The sequence below is a fragment of the Pocillopora verrucosa genome, chromosome 7 (assembly GCF_036669915.1).
Source record: "Pocillopora verrucosa isolate sample1 chromosome 7, ASM3666991v2, whole genome shotgun sequence".
Classification (NCBI taxonomy): Eukaryota; Metazoa; Cnidaria; class Anthozoa; order Scleractinia; family Pocilloporidae; genus Pocillopora; species Pocillopora verrucosa.
Window position 1 is genome coordinate 24,167,018 of NC_089318.1, and position 15,434 is coordinate 24,182,451.

General features: G+C 40.4%; 3 protein-coding genes across 3 annotated transcripts; 2 read left to right on the forward strand and 1 right to left on the reverse strand.

The window, feature by feature from the left end:
• Positions 1-559: 559 nt before the first annotated feature.
• Positions 560-3,702, forward strand: LOC131792148 (uncharacterized). Its single transcript, XM_059109521.2, has 2 exons — positions 560-1,351; positions 2,172-3,702. The coding sequence occupies exons 1-2, from the start codon at positions 640-642 to the stop codon at positions 3,152-3,154; spliced, it is 1,695 nt and encodes a 564-aa protein (XP_058965504.2). The 5' UTR covers positions 560-639; the 3' UTR covers positions 3,155-3,702.
• A 1,207-nt stretch (positions 3,703-4,909) lies between these two features.
• On the forward strand, positions 4,910-8,673 carry LOC131792167 (uncharacterized). Its single transcript, XM_059109543.2, has 2 exons — positions 4,910-5,661; positions 6,314-8,673. Exons 1-2 carry the CDS (start codon positions 4,947-4,949, stop codon positions 7,276-7,278), a joined length of 1,680 nt encoding a protein of 559 aa, XP_058965526.2. The 5' UTR covers positions 4,910-4,946; the 3' UTR covers positions 7,279-8,673.
• LOC131792083 (uncharacterized) lies at positions 8,665-14,806 on the reverse strand. The gene is made up of 2 exons (XM_059109451.2): positions 13,966-14,806; positions 8,665-9,509 (listed from the first exon to the last, which is right to left on the reverse strand). The coding sequence occupies exons 1-2, from the start codon at positions 14,669-14,671 to the stop codon at positions 8,731-8,733; spliced, it is 1,485 nt and encodes a 494-aa protein (XP_058965434.2). The 5' UTR covers positions 14,672-14,806; the 3' UTR covers positions 8,665-8,730.
• Positions 14,807-15,434: the final 628 nt, after the last annotated feature.

Sequence of the window (15,434 nt, forward strand, 5' to 3'; positions counted from 1 at the left end):
ATTCCTCCCTTGAGCCTTGAGGACAAGAACATTTTAGAGAGCAGTTCAAGGTAGGCCCTTATGAATTGTGCTAGCAGGACATGATTTTTGGAATAATTTGGACTTAATGGGTTTTTTTTAAGGCCTTGCTTCAAGAAAAAGTAGCATAATTTTCAAAAACGAGTATAATTTGGAAAAAAAAATCGAGCAATGCCAGTGGCTTAACATGCTACTTTTACAGTTCCATAATGCAAGCAAGCCGAACTGATGACCATTCTGACTAAGAACTTAATGCTTGGTTGGTTTAGCTGTGAGGCTAATATTGTCAACCATCGAAAAAAAAAAATTGTGATAGAGATAAAATGTTTCATAGGCTTTTCAGGTGATTTTCACGCGCTCCACACGAGCATATCAATTTTATATGTGAGAATGAGCTCGTTGTAATAGTCGTTTATTTTACCATTGCGAGCGTTTCATTATGCACAGATAAGCTTCCTGTATAGGTTTCTTACTCTGTTTGGCTGCGCGGGGCTTGGGTTTAACTCCAGGCCTTGCTCGGTCACTTCCGGGTTTACTGAGACATTACGAGTATTTGGTTACCCCAATCAGATAGGAATACAGATTGTTTGAGGGTTGTTATTCTCTTATGACTAAAGAGATATGGGGAACATATCCTCAGCCGAGGAAATTAAACTCGGAGATAAAATTGGAGAAGGTTCATATGGTGAAGTGTTCAAAGCCGTGTGGGACGGGAAGCGAGTAGCTGCCAAACGGATTCGACCTGACTTCTTCGAGCGTGATCATGATGGAAGTATTAGAGTTGCTTTCTCGGAAAATTTTAAGAAGGAATGGGAGATACTCCGCAGCATTGATCACGACAATATTGTGAAATATTACACTGCCATTGTCCCTCCGTCTCCCGAGAGTCCCATTATTGTGACAGAGTTGCTAGAGTGCGATTTGGCGAAACACATCCGGTACTCAACGACTAAACCAAAGGTTCCTTTCTCAGACGTTATCAAAATCATGCTGGACGTCGCTAAAGGTTTACATTACATTCATACCCTTAAAGAACCGATCGTCCATCGCGACTTGGCGAGCAAAAACGTATTGTTGACAAAAACCTTACATGCAAAGATTGCAGATTTGGGTCAGGCGAAAGCGTTCCCTCGTGGTGCAATGTACGCGACTGCCATGCCGGGAACACCCGTGTATGCCGCTCCAGAAACGTATTCCACAAGGTTAAGAGGATCTCTTTGGCGTAGAGTGAGATATACCGAAAAAATCGACATATTTTCGTTCGGAGCCATGCTGCTGGAGATCATTATTGGTCACTTGCCAGTGCATCGTTTGCCTGACCCGATTCTTGAAGGTAAATGCTACCGATTTTGCCCTCGAAATATCACTGTGCATGTTTAAACGTACATTTAGCCATAATATAATGTTTTAAACGAGATTTGCTTATGTTAAAAACATCTGGTTGGGATGTGTTATGTAGAAATATGCTTTCTAAACCTTTGACGTATCTGTTGCGCGTCACGCAATGAATCTTTACGTCATAGGCGAATACAACTTGCGTGACTAGCCTTTATTTCGACTTTAAATATTGATTCTTATTGTTTACTAAAGGTTTGACCCAAGAGCAATACAAAAATAAACAATAGAAGGCAAAACGGGATTTTTGCACGGTCCATTTGCCTATATTAGGTGGTTAAGATAAATAAAAGACGTTTATTTCTAAATTACTGCGGAAAGCCCAGATCATCTGATATAGTTGTTGTTGAAAAGGATCCATTTGTTGAAGAAATACGGGAAAGTTTTTCGATAGGCTGCAGAGTAGGCGTAATTTTGTCGAGCGAGTGATCAGTTTTTTCATGGTAAAAAGTATAGCTGCCATCTTTGATTTTAACGGCAGCGTAAGGCTGATTAAAGATAGAAATTTGTACCAAAGGGGTGACCAGCCGTCAAAAGGAAGGAGACAGGGGTGGGTGAGTCTCTCCACCCACTGTCCACTTAAATATCTAAATCAAACATGGCCAGTCCAACGATCGTGAGCATGTAACGTTGACTCACCCTAATAAGTTTTACAACTACTGTTCGCAGAGTGCTGCTCACTAGTTCAGCTTTAAAAAAATGCACTTGTAATGAGGTGTACTGCAAAGGCAGGTTTCTTATCATTACCTTAATTTCAGATGGGGAAACAGTTCCAGAGTACATACGCCGTAGTGAAGACCTGGAGGAAATGGGTCCCGACCATCCCCTCCACAGCCTCGTTTTACAGTGCTTGGACAACATTCCTGAGAAAAGGCCCAGTGCTGGAAAGATAATAGAAGAACTTCTGAAATTCAGTAAAGTTGTGGATGGTGCATTATCCAGTAGCCCCGCTAGGGACAAAGTTGGTACCATGTCACACATTCATTATGATCACAAGTTTAAGCTTGTCGTACTTGGAGAGTCCGGCGTGGGTAAGACATCTATCGTGACACGATTCCTGAATGCCAACAGCCAGCTCTCCGAGATAACACTTCCGAGGACACTCCAGTCCGAAGATCACTTTGAGCGACTGCGTTTCCGTGATAAGTCAGTCCATCTTCACATCGTCGATGTAGGCGGGCACGAGTTAACCAAAGCCTCCTGCTTAGCGCCTCAGATTTTTCGCCGCGTTCGGGGCGCGGTCATAGCCTTTGACCTCCTTTCTGAGATGTCTTTCTTGGAAGTGCCGAATTGGGTGAAGGTTGTGAGGGAGAAGTGCGGGGAAGAGCTTCCCATTGTTCTAGTTGGAAACAAAGATGACGAGTTGGAGAGATGGGTTGATTCGCGTAAAGTGGATGAATTCGCTAGAAGAAAGAATCTGTTTTACATAGAGTCGAGTGCCAAATCTGGAAAGAACATCGATGAAATATTCTCTGTTCTTGTGGACTTGATGATCAAATACGAAAACCAAAAGGAAGGTGAATCTAAGACAAGCGATTTAGTGGCTTCCTTACGAGAAAGCCTTTCTGAAAGGGTCACCTGCCAGGAGAAGTCCCCCATTACTGAACGCCTCCTTACCCTTCGTAGTGACGCCCTCGATGCGGGAGTCATAGAACTCAAGGAAGAAAAGGAAAACAAAGAGACGATGGAGCAAGACGAGGGCGACAGGAAAAGGAAATCACGGTGTTGTTTGTTGAACTAAAGTAATTTAGGATGATGTTAGACATGGATGAACATTAGATTCGCCAGTTTTGAAAGACTTTAGGATTACAAAATGGCGATGATTTTTGTTCACATTCACAGTCACTTCCCTTACCATATTTATCGCTGTATTATGTTTATTTTGATAATAAAGACATTACAGCGGGTTTTTTCTTCCGATCAGTGAAAATCAGTTCCTCGGAAAATGTTTTCCCATTGTTTGCGTCGTTTCGAATAAAATATCAGTGTTGAATAAGAATCTTTTAGAGATTTGGACTTTCCGGGTTGTGCCTGGTGACGAAAGGCAATACCCTTGGTGCCCATGCTAACTAGGATGAAATGGACTTTTTGTTGAGTCATATGGCGAAATTCCTATAACTTTTTCGCCAATGACTTTATTTTTAACTCCTTCATCCCGTGGACTTGCTCTTTTTAGCGCCTTTTCCTCCTCGCTTTTTGCTGTTCATGTGCATCGGGAATAACTGAATAATATTGAGCTACAGTTGTGTGGTGAACGTAGAGTGATATAAACGCCTTAATTTTTATTATGGTCCTTAGAGACGTGAAAGCATGAATAAAACTAATATATCAATGATTGCAGAGCTGGTACGAGTTTAGTAAATATCATGATAAAAAGCGGTATATGTCTGATGAAAAATTTCTCTACAAGTCTCGAACAGGGGTGAATTCGAACATTTAACAAACAATCTCCTGCATTTACAGCATGCGCGAATAGGAGGTAAATGTTTCAGTTGCTCGCAAAATATGACGGGGCTCAAGGATATACGAAGAAAGCATTGTGGATCGGAAAGAAAATTGGCGACGGAGAACAAGAGACACGCATTTATCAGTAGTCTTACAACCAAGCAGGTTGTACTCTAAGCAATAAATTCAGCAAGACTGATACATTAGGCTTCCTATGGTAATGCTGAACGAAGGGAAATTGCCCTTTCCCCTGAGTGTGCAGCTAACTATATTCCACGGGAAGAGTTATAAGTCATAAGTCATAAGTTACGTAGTCAAGCGGATTAATTTTTTTTAATCTCTGCGGCGAAAATGATCAGGTAGTAAAAACCAACAAAATTTAAGTGATTTCTCCGCAAAGGTAAAAATTTACGCAAACCAAGCAAATTTCAACGCATTCTCTCTTTTATCTCTTTTGTACATATTTCGAAGAGAGTTTTTCAAGATTGAAATGACTTGAATTTTACTGCAAATTAAATATTTCCCCGTGTAAAATGCAGATACAGTGTCAAACAGTGGGGCATCGTCGATAACTTTATATCATTATCCTCTTTTTTTTTAAAAAAATGTAAAAAAACACACACTAGTTAGAAGACTTTAGCAGGCATAATTCACTTGGTAATTTATTATAGTGTTAATTTTTTTCCTCGTCAAGTACATATTTTTAAGCCAGTCAAGCAGATTAACTGGATAGTAAACTTCTCAAGTGACTACATCAATTGTACGGTTTATTGCAATTTACTACCACGATGAGCAACAACCTCTTTTTATGATTAAAATAGTGAAACGACGATTGAATAAAATTTACGGTGAAGAATTATGCAGGGAAAAAAAAACAGATTATTGACAGAATGAAAAGTACGAATTAACTATAAGTAACGCCAAACGAATTTTTGGCGTCATCAAATAATGATTAACTTCGGCCACGCCGTTTATGGTTATGCTCCAGGCCTCGCTCGGTTGCACTTCCGGTTATTGACTATTTACTGTTAGTATCTAATGACGAGCAGACTTTTACATATCGATCTTTCCCTTGCTTCTGAAACGGTATGGAAAATACGTCTTCGATTGAGGAAATAAAACTCAAAAACAAACTCGGAGCAGGTTCGTATGGCGAAGTGTGGAAGGCCGTGTGGAAAGGCAAGCAAGTTGCTGCCAAACGGATTCTACCTATCCTAGTGATGGAAGACTACGATGTCAGTCAAAGAAAAGCCATCTTAGCAAAGTTTAAGCAGGAATGGGAGATTCTCTGCAGTATTCGGCATAAGAACATTGTGAAATATTACACTGTTATTCTACCACCTTCTCCAGAGAGCCCCATTATTGTGACAGAGTTGCTGGAGTGCGATTTGGCCAAACACATTCGGAACTCAACGACTAAACCAAAGGTTCCTTTCCCAGACGTAATTAAAATCATGTTGGACGTCGCTGAAGGTTTACACTATATTCATACCCTAAAAAAACCGATTGTACATCGCGACTTGGCGAGCAAAAATGTACTGTTGACGAAAACCTTGCATGCGAAGATTGCAGATTTGGGTCAGGCGAAAGCGTTCCCTCGTGGTGCAATGTACGCGACCGCCATGCCGGGAACACCCGTGTATGCCGCTCCAGAGACGTATCCCGCGGGGTTGGGAGGACTACCGAGGGGCGATAAAGCGAGATACTCCGTCAAAATCGACATATTCTCGTTTGGAGCCATGCTGCTGGAGATTATTATTGGTCATTTACCAGTGGGTACTTTGCCTGACCCGGTTCTTGAAGGTAACTGCCTCCGGATTTTTCTTTTAAAATTTGGATGGCCGTATTTTAACGAGCGATTGATCAAGTTACCCAGCGAATGACTGCCGTTACTCTCTTGAAACAGTTGCTTTTCCACTTTTTTCACGCTTGTTGACAGACGTCGATGCAACTCTCATTAAATTCAAGCTAGGTGCCTCGAGCGGTCATTCATTTTATGAGGCTGTCAAATCGGAAACAGAACACATCTTAACGTCCCCTCCAAAACAAAATGAATCATTGTTTATTTCATGATCGCTATCATCTTAATTCATAATGCGACTACCGAGCAATTCTAGATGGTTTAATCATGATACAAAGTTTTTCAAAAATTGTCGCTCAAGTGAGACATATTGGGCTTTAATTTGTTTCAAGTCACGCTATCAGCTGCATAATAGTTGCGTGACTTGTTTAATTCAGCGTAAACTATTGATGCCTATAATTCACAGCTATGATTGTTTAAAGGGCATTACATGTCGATCCTGAAGTTTTCGCGCCAAATTGAGGCTATTGGGGTATACCGCTGCACGAATGCAGATAGGTTCTTTCCTTGGCCTACTGCGATTAATGCCTTTTTTCCATCATCATCGTCTTGTGCTCAATTTAACAGCTTTCCTTATAAAAACTTTAATTCCAGATGGGGAAATAGTCCCAGAGTACAAACGCCGTCATGAGGACCTAGAAGAGATGGGTCCGAGCCACCCTCTACGCAATCTTGTTTTGCAGTGTTTGGAAAATTCTCCTGAGGAAAGGCCCAGCGCAGGTGAGATTAAAGAAAAACTCAGCAAGGCTATTAGCGAGACACTATCAGGTAGCCCCTCTGATGTTAGGGATGCCGTTAAGTCCATTGATCATTATGATCACAAGTTTAAGCTTGTCGTACTTGGCGAGGCAGGTGTGAGTAAGACATCTATCGTTACCCGATTCCTGGATACCAACAGCCAGCTTTCTGAGATATCGTTTTCAAGAAACGTCGAGTCTGGAGATCACTTTGTGGGACTGCGTCTCCCTGATAAGTCAATCCATCTTCATATCGTCGATGTAGGTGGTCACAAGCTCACCAAAGCCTCCAACCTAGTGCCTCAGATTTTTCGGGACGTGCGGGGTGCGGTCATTGCCTTCGATCTACTCTCTCAAAAGTCTTTCTTGGAAGTGCCAAATTGGGTGAAAGTCGTCAGGGAGAGGTGCTATGAAGAAATTCCCATCGTACTTGTTGGAAATAAAAATGAGGAGTTGGAGAGAAAGGTCGGGTCGCAGGAAGTGGAGCAGTTTGCCGAAAGAGAGAGTATGTTTTACACTGAGGCTAGTGCCAAATCTGGAAAGAACATTGATGAAATATTTTCTGTTCTCATAGACTTAATGATTGAATGTGAAAAAAAAAACGAAGGTGAAGCTACGGCTAACAGTCTTCTGGTATCATTGCGAGAAACCCTTTCTAACAGGGATGCCAGCCAGGAGAAGTCCCCCATTGCTGAACGCTTCCGTACCCCTCGTCGTGACGCCCTCAATCTGGGAGTCATAGAACTCAAGGAAGAAAAGGGAACAATGGAACATGACAAGAACGACAGGAAAAGTAAATCACGGTGCTGTTTGTTGAACTAAAGTGATCGAGGACGATGTTAAACACGGATGAACATTAGATTCGCGGGGGGGCGGGGGGGGGAAAGGAGGTTTAGGCCTCCCACATTTTTGAAAAAGACTTGTCTTACTAAGCATTTAGCAAGCCCTTACCCCTGCCCCATTGGCTGAAGCTCATGCGTTCGTGTTTAGAAATACCCCTTCCCCTCTCAACTTAAAAATATTCATCGTTATCCTCTTTACTGCATAATGTTCGATTGTGGACACTATCATCTAATGTCAATGTCATACTTTAAGCACTGATGTCTGATCTTGGCCACCTGTGTCCGATTTTGGTCTTTATTGTCCAATTTTGGACACTAGCTGTGATTATAGATAGATACTGGAGTCGGATTTAGACCGTAGTGTTCAACTCTGAGCGAAAGTTTCCGATTTCAGACGCAAGTCCCTCCCTCGTCGTCGAAGAACTCTATTATCTTCATCAAAGACCAGAGCCAGTGGTTCAGAGACTGGTCGTTATTTGTCACCTGGGGGGGGGGGGGGAAGGGAGGGAGAAGGAAGTTAGCTGATCCTCGTCCTGTTGTATTCTAGTGATGAGCTCATTAGCAGTCAATTTTTCCTACAGTCTCCTCTTTCAACTCTGTTAACGACTAATCCCCCCCCGTTCCCCCTGAAATCCATGTGACCTTCCCCCCTCCCTGGTCCCTCAAGTGGAAGGGTTCATGAAATTTTGAATTTAAAACTCACCTCAACTTCAGCTTAACCCTCCAGCCCCTAAGAGTGACTAACATCTAGTTTCTCCCTACAATTTCACATCACCCCTGAATCACACTTCAAGGTCATGAGAATGAAGAAAATGATGCCCAACAAAAGAAACTCTTGATCAGTAAACAAATTCTCCTTGTCAGCATCTTAGAAAACGTATAAAGAACAGTATGGAGAATATGCATAATGACATCAGGGAGAAAAGGGTTAACCCACGTGAGCAGCGTTAAAATTCCAAGTGGATACTAAATATAGTCAGATTGGTCAGGATGTGTCAGAAGGTTAGGTTTAGGGGCAAACAAACATACAAACACTACAAAGACAGTCGTGTATCGAGTATTATCAATAGCATATAATCTCTTGGAGGTATATAATGTATGATATTTTTTCACTTCTTCATTTGTTTAATCCGTTAAGAGTTTGGGCATGCGTGAAATTAGAATCGTGACAATTATTTGACCTTTGAGGTTCGTAATTCCTGCCTTTGGCGCGATGATTCATTACTCATTGATAGTTTTTTCTACATACATGATTCTTTTGTTAACTTTATCTCGTACTTCATCAGTGATTCCTGTGTGGTACCAAAAGAGACAGTTGTAAACACCTCTAGCCTTCGCGTGAAATTTTAACTGAAAATAAAAATTCATTTTGGAATACACGTCTTCCTGAATACGTTGCAGTCCTGACAACTTAAGGTCCATAAAGACTGCGCTAACACGAACATTTACCACCGGGTTCTTCCTGATCATCTTCACCGAGATGGATTCGAGACTGACTCCGATGTAATTTTCTTTCCATAATCTGTACATCGCTGATGTCTAGTGATTCTAAAATTTTTTTCGCTATGCCCTCGAACATTTCCTCGACGTTTTCAAGAGTTACCGCACTAACCTCAAGGTACTCCATATCGTTTTTTTCAGCATAGTTTTGAGCAAGTTCATTATGGACTCTTCTTTGAAGATCTTTCTTGTTCCCAATTAACATAACTTTGACATTTTCGCCGCACACAGGCTCAATAAAGCTCAAGTGCTTTGGGAGATCAGAAAAACTTCTCGGCTCACTAATGTCATAGACAAGGAAAGCTCCATGCGAGCCTCTGAACAGGGCTGGAGCAATGCTGTCAAATCTCTCCTGGCCTGCCGGGTCTAAAATTCTCAGAATTACCATTTGATTTCCAATTTGAAGCGGCACTGGATGCAATTCCACACCGATTGTCGAACGAACAAGTTCTGATGGCAAGTCCTTGTTGATGTATTTCTTTATCAAAAGAGATTTTCCAACGCCTGAGTTTCCAAGTAAAACAATTTTCAACTCAATTCGTTTCTGACTGCCGTCGTTTCTGCGTAAATCATTAATCACTTGGCTAATCGAGGGTCTTCTTGATGGGTCATTTTCCAGACATTGCAGGACTATTTCTCGTAGAGGGTGAAGAGTGCCCATCTCTCCAAGTTCCTTTCTTCGTCGATTGTGTTCCCGTACTATGTTTCCATCTGATACAAAATAAGGAAAGATACTGACTTAGTAGAGACAACAGTACCTTTTTAGTACCCCTCCACCCCTCAGACCTCCCCACCACCCCTCTGAATATAGGATAACAGGGCTGTTCCATCTATCTCCAAATCTTCTCATGGTTCCCTAGCAACACAAATCTCCATGTACTTTGACAAAATTTGACCTATTTTCCATTAGCTTTTGTGGAAAAGATGCTGTTTCAAGGGGGGCACTATCCCACTTGATGTTTTAGGTTAGGGGAGGGGGTCATTATCAAAGGAGGATTTGTTACTGAGGGAAGAGAGTCTCATATTCCTGATGGGTTAGTAAGTTTATAGATGGTATTTACTGAAAGTAAACTGTCGATTTACTTGATTCAACACTAGTTTTTTGCTGACTATTACATCAATTTAATCTTAAATAACATGCCCAAAGATCAGTCTACATGATGGTGCCAGTCATACCAGTAATAAACCCAATAACGTAAATAACAGAACTACATAAGAGCTTATTTCTGACAGCATTTCACAAAGCGTGTAGTTTTTAACAGCCAGGCCCCACTTGTTTGAAAATGGATAGTGCTATCCACTGGAGAAAACTCTATGCAGTGGCTTACTCTATAGGTTTTTCTACCACTTATCTCTTGTGTAGCAATTTATTTGTTGGATAGCATTTCCGACCATTATTCAACTGGGCCCAGGTGGTAAATCTGGTACATAATACATATATAAAAACACAGGGTGAAGAGTGATACAGATAAAGGAGGATCAGGAAGGGGATCACAGAAACTAAATGAAAACATTAATAACATTGCAAGGAAACCAACATTGCTTTGTAACCAGGAGTGGGGCAGGGCTAAGGAAATATGATATGATGCAACAATTAATGTGACCATCCTCTCACTATACCAGCAGTGTCCTACAAACCTTAGGTAATTGTGGCATAACCCCACCTTTAGGTACCTAGTCCACTATTACTGGTGTTGGTAAGTCCAACTGACTCATTATTAAATAACTTTTACCTCAAGTTATTTTGAAGGGTGTTCACAATTCATCAGGGTGTCTTTTAGTGAGGCTCTACAATCCATAGGGTATTTTTGATTTAGCAAGGGGCTTACTCATTACATTGGACTTGTGTTTACTTACTTTCCTCTAAATGGTAATAAAATTAAGAACCCAATTACCAAGGAACAGCAAATTACTATGGCATATGATGACACAGCAGTAATAATTTTCCTGGGAACATGCTTAATATGACAATGAACCTTCCAGCCCTTTTCTCAAAAAAGAGGCAACCCTGCTGAGTGTAGTCAAAGCTTTGGAACTTTCATATGAGCTCTCTTAGGTTTTTAACCCTTTAACTCCCATGAGTGACCAGAACAGAATTTCTCTTTACAATATCAATACAATATCAACCAGATAAGTGATATGAATAAAGAAATATCAATTTGGGGATAATTAGTTGATCCAATACTAAATTCTCTGAGCTAACATCATAAGAATTGTGTGATTTACAGTAAGGAGAATGACAAATTTGATCTGGGAGCAACAGGATCAATTATGTAGGTCTTGGCACATTTGCCACTTTCCATAGGTTTCGTGGGAGTTTTACTTTAACCCTTAAACTCCCAAGATCTCATTTGTAATTCTCCTTACTGTCAGCTATATAGTTCATGTAATGTTGATTTGGAGAATTTGGTACTGGATCAACTATTAATCCCTAATTAATATTTTTCTTTATTCTCATCACTTGTCTACTTGATATTGTATTGATATTGTAAGGAGAAATTCTCTGTTGGTTACTCATGGTGGTTAAAGGGTTAAAATATTGGTAAATTGGTGAAATAATAATGTGATTCAGTGTTGTGCTATTCTGCATCGAAAAATTAGAGAACAAAGGTGTTTTTATAAGGTTCATGATTCTATTGGTAAGACAGGGATTGAAACTGGAACTTCAACAACAATTTTAAAATTCCACAAATCATCATCCATCAAGAGTAACATGAACTAAAAACATTTCTGAGATTTTTTCTTTTAATTTCTTTTTTAAAAGATCATGGCAAGGCCTACCCCTCCTCTCCACCTATCCTTACTTAAGCATCAAAGGGGAGTTTGTACCAGAAGTGCATTTGTTCCTGAGAGATACAGTACTAGCCTTATCGTTAAATCTTCAGGCACTGAATGGGATATTAAGTGTCTGTGTCTTGGTTCCCTAAGGTTTTGGGAAAGTTGCATTCTTAAGAGGCACAATTACCTCAGTTCTTCATTTCTGGGGCTGGATAAGGTGCCAAGTTCATTAAAAAGTGATCTTGAAGACCAAGAGCACTCAATGTGGACTTTTAATTTTTTGTAAAAAGGAAAATTTGAACATTTAATTGTGTGTGGGGTCAACAAAATAATGATCACTGACACTGAGCCCCATTCCCAGGGTATTAAAAGGAATCCTCTTTACTGTCTTTCACATTTTATAAATTTAGTTTCAAGAATTAAATGTTAAATCATAGAACATCCCCTGGTTGATATTTTTGTTTATTCTCATTACTAGTCAGCTTAATTTGTATTGATAAAGTAAGGAGAGATTATGTCTTGGTCACTCCTGGGAGAGAAGGGGATAACTCTGTTCCTGCAGTAAGCTATAATTTGCTCAACAAACTCATTTATATTCTTTAGCATGGGAGAAAAAGGAACTCGTTTTGTCAAGTCCAGTGGTAGTGACATTAAAAAGCTGTTCTCAAATGCTGCTTGGGAAGTCAACAAAATTTTTTGTCAACACATGATAAAAAAATTAATGGAAGGCTTGTAGAATATTTAAAGCCCCTTCTGGCTTGCTGACAAGTTGGCTGATAGTGTCCTTTGCTGAGAGATGGTCCATGCCACACCTCTTGGTCAAATATTCATTTATCTGACAATCTCTCAGCCATGGACATCACCAAGTGACATACCAGCACCCAAAAGGATTTTATTTACGGATGGGAGGAGAGGATGATTCTCTGCCTTTGATTGATGCCCACAGAACAGTCAAGAAAACCAAATGCTGATAAACCATACTCAGAAGAGCTAGGTTACAATTATGGATTATCTTTCCAACTGCTTTGTTCCATTCTAGCCCCTCTTACTGAAGAAGCTAAAGTGAATACATATTAATCCTAATTGAAATGACAAAATAACACTCAACTTTAAACAGGAAACTCATAAATGTTGTAAATTAATAATGGTAATAGGACTGAGTGGAGTCCAATCCGGTCTGTAATTATAAGTGTGATTAACAAAATTAGACAACTGCAAAGTGGGAGTCCGATTTGTTAATAATGAGTGTGATTACAGAATGAATTGGATGACACAAAGTCCTGTTACCAATTAATCAAAACTATGACAAAATTTGAGAAAAAGTTAGACATTGGTTATACTTTATCAAAAAAAAAGTTAACTTGGTGAAATGTGAAAAAACAGTGCACGCACATGATGCATACTGCCCACTTAAACAGGCATTATAATTATGTCAACTGTTCTATACACAGTCCAATTACAAGCATATTGTGTACAATGTCCTCTTAGTGCTCAAATTGGGCCAGTGATAACCAATCACATTCAAGAAATTTGTTATAGTTTTGATTAATAATGGTAATAGGACCTAAAGTGGAGTCCAATTTGCTCTGTAATTATATGAGTAGTTAGCGAAATTGGACGACCATGAAGCAGGAGTCCAATTTATCAATCACAAGTATGATTACAGACACAAAACTGGATGACATAGAAGTCCTGTTACCAGTTAATCATAACCATCACAATTTCTGGAAACAACAAATACATTTAGGTCAAATATCTCCTGTAGAGACAATGTCTGTAGCAAAAAAATTCTCTGTTTTGGAAATTCCTCAATTTTTTCTAAGGATAAGTGGTCATTGTTATGGTTATTGTGATTAATTCTGTGATAGGTGGATTTGGCTGAGAGGACTTAGTATGATTGGCCACTTCAATTGTCCAATTACTGGCGTCCGATCACAGCCAACTTTCTGATTACACTGAGCGGTTACAGCTCTACAGAATGATTAGTGAGAAACGAAGAAGCCAATACAACAATCACGTTTGAGGAAATTGTAATGGTTAAGATTAAGCATGAAATTCAATTGATTTTTACCCTTTAGGAGAGAAGTTTTCCGGATTCACTTTCATCTAAGAGATCAAGTGAACTCTAGAGGAGATTTATCATGTATCTAGGAGACTCCAAGCGATAATCCAAGCGAGTTATCATACAAACATATGGTCTGCACTGAGGACATGACAGGAGATTTAAAGACTGGAAGTTCTAAAAGTTCGGAAAACTGTTCCGCCTTTGACACACAAAGTAACCAAGGATTAGAACCCAATAAGGAGAATGTAGGAACAATAACAAAGAATATTCAACCAAAATATTCACCCCTTCCGCCGCTCAACCCCTGCTCCTTTCAACACTTACCTTTGTATGGCGTACAAATTGGTTTGGGGGACGGAACGTGACCGACGATAATTTCCAGCAAGACAACTCCAAACGAAAAGACGTCGATTTCTGTTTCATAATCAACCGTAGGGCGATCACTTCTGACCTGACGATTTCCGCGAGGGAATGTTTCCGGTGCCATGTACACTGTCGTGCCGGGGACAGGTGTCTTACACATATGCCGGGAAGTTCCCAGCGGAGACTCCTTTGCTTGGCCCAGATCAGCAATCTTCGCCTTTAGTTTCGTGTTGAGTAAAATGTTTTTAGATTTGATGTCTCGGTGAATGATGGGACACTCGTGTTCATGCAGAAATTTCAGTCCTTCGCCGACATCCAACATGATTCTAATGACTTCGTCCAGCGAAACTTTAGGTGTAGTTTTCGAGTTGATGTAGTGCGATTGTAGATCGCAAAGCATGAGCTCTGTGATAAGAACAGGCGATCTGTTTTCTGGAAAAAGAACTTCGTACATTTCAACGATATTGGGGTGTTTTAACACTCGAAGGAATTCACATTCTTTCTTAAAATCCTCAACTGCTCTAGGATAACACCAAAACATGTCATCTCTCAGGACTTTAACGGCTGCAAAGCGTCCATTCCATTTGGCTTTGTAAACTACGCCATAACTTCCCCCGCCAAGTTCTTCTTTGATATCAATTCCCTCGATTTTTAAAGAGTTTCCCATAGTTAACGGATTCTGAAACTCTGAAAAGCGAACACAAAGACCAGGCAGTGATTATTGATTATCATTCCCCCCCGATTCTGGGAAAGAATCATCGTGACGTATTGCGTGACAAGTCCTCTCACGCGGAGCTCCTCCTCTCCTCTAGATCTCACTAACACACACAACCCTTACGTACTGCTTGCTTCAAACCAAGCGCTCAGTTTATTCTCCAAAAAAGACTACAGGATACATTACATGAATGAAAGTGATCCTCGCAGTGATGTGCACTACTTAGGCAGTAGTGAAAATAAGGCCTGAAAAAAAATTTCAGGCCTGTACGGGATTTGAACCCATGACCTCTGCGATACCGGTGCAGCGCTCTACCAACTGAGCTAACAAGCCAACTGGGAGCTGGTCATGATAGTGGTTCTAAATAAACCCGTGAAGTGATGAATATGCGGTTAAGAATATATGAAAGTCATATATTTGAACTGCGGATAAAGACATGAATGAAAGTGATCCTCGCAGTGATGTGCACTACTTAGGCAGTAGTGAAAATAAGGCCTGAAAAAAAAATTTCAGGCCTGTACGGGATTTGAACCCATGACCTCTGCGATACCGGTGCAGCGCTCTACCAACTGAGCTAACAAGCCAACTGGGAGCTGGTCATGATAGTGGTTCTAAATAAACCCGTGAAGTGATGAATATGCGGTTAAGAATATATGAAAGTCATATATTTGAACTGCGGATAAAGACATGAAAGACAGCTCAGTTGGCACCTGTA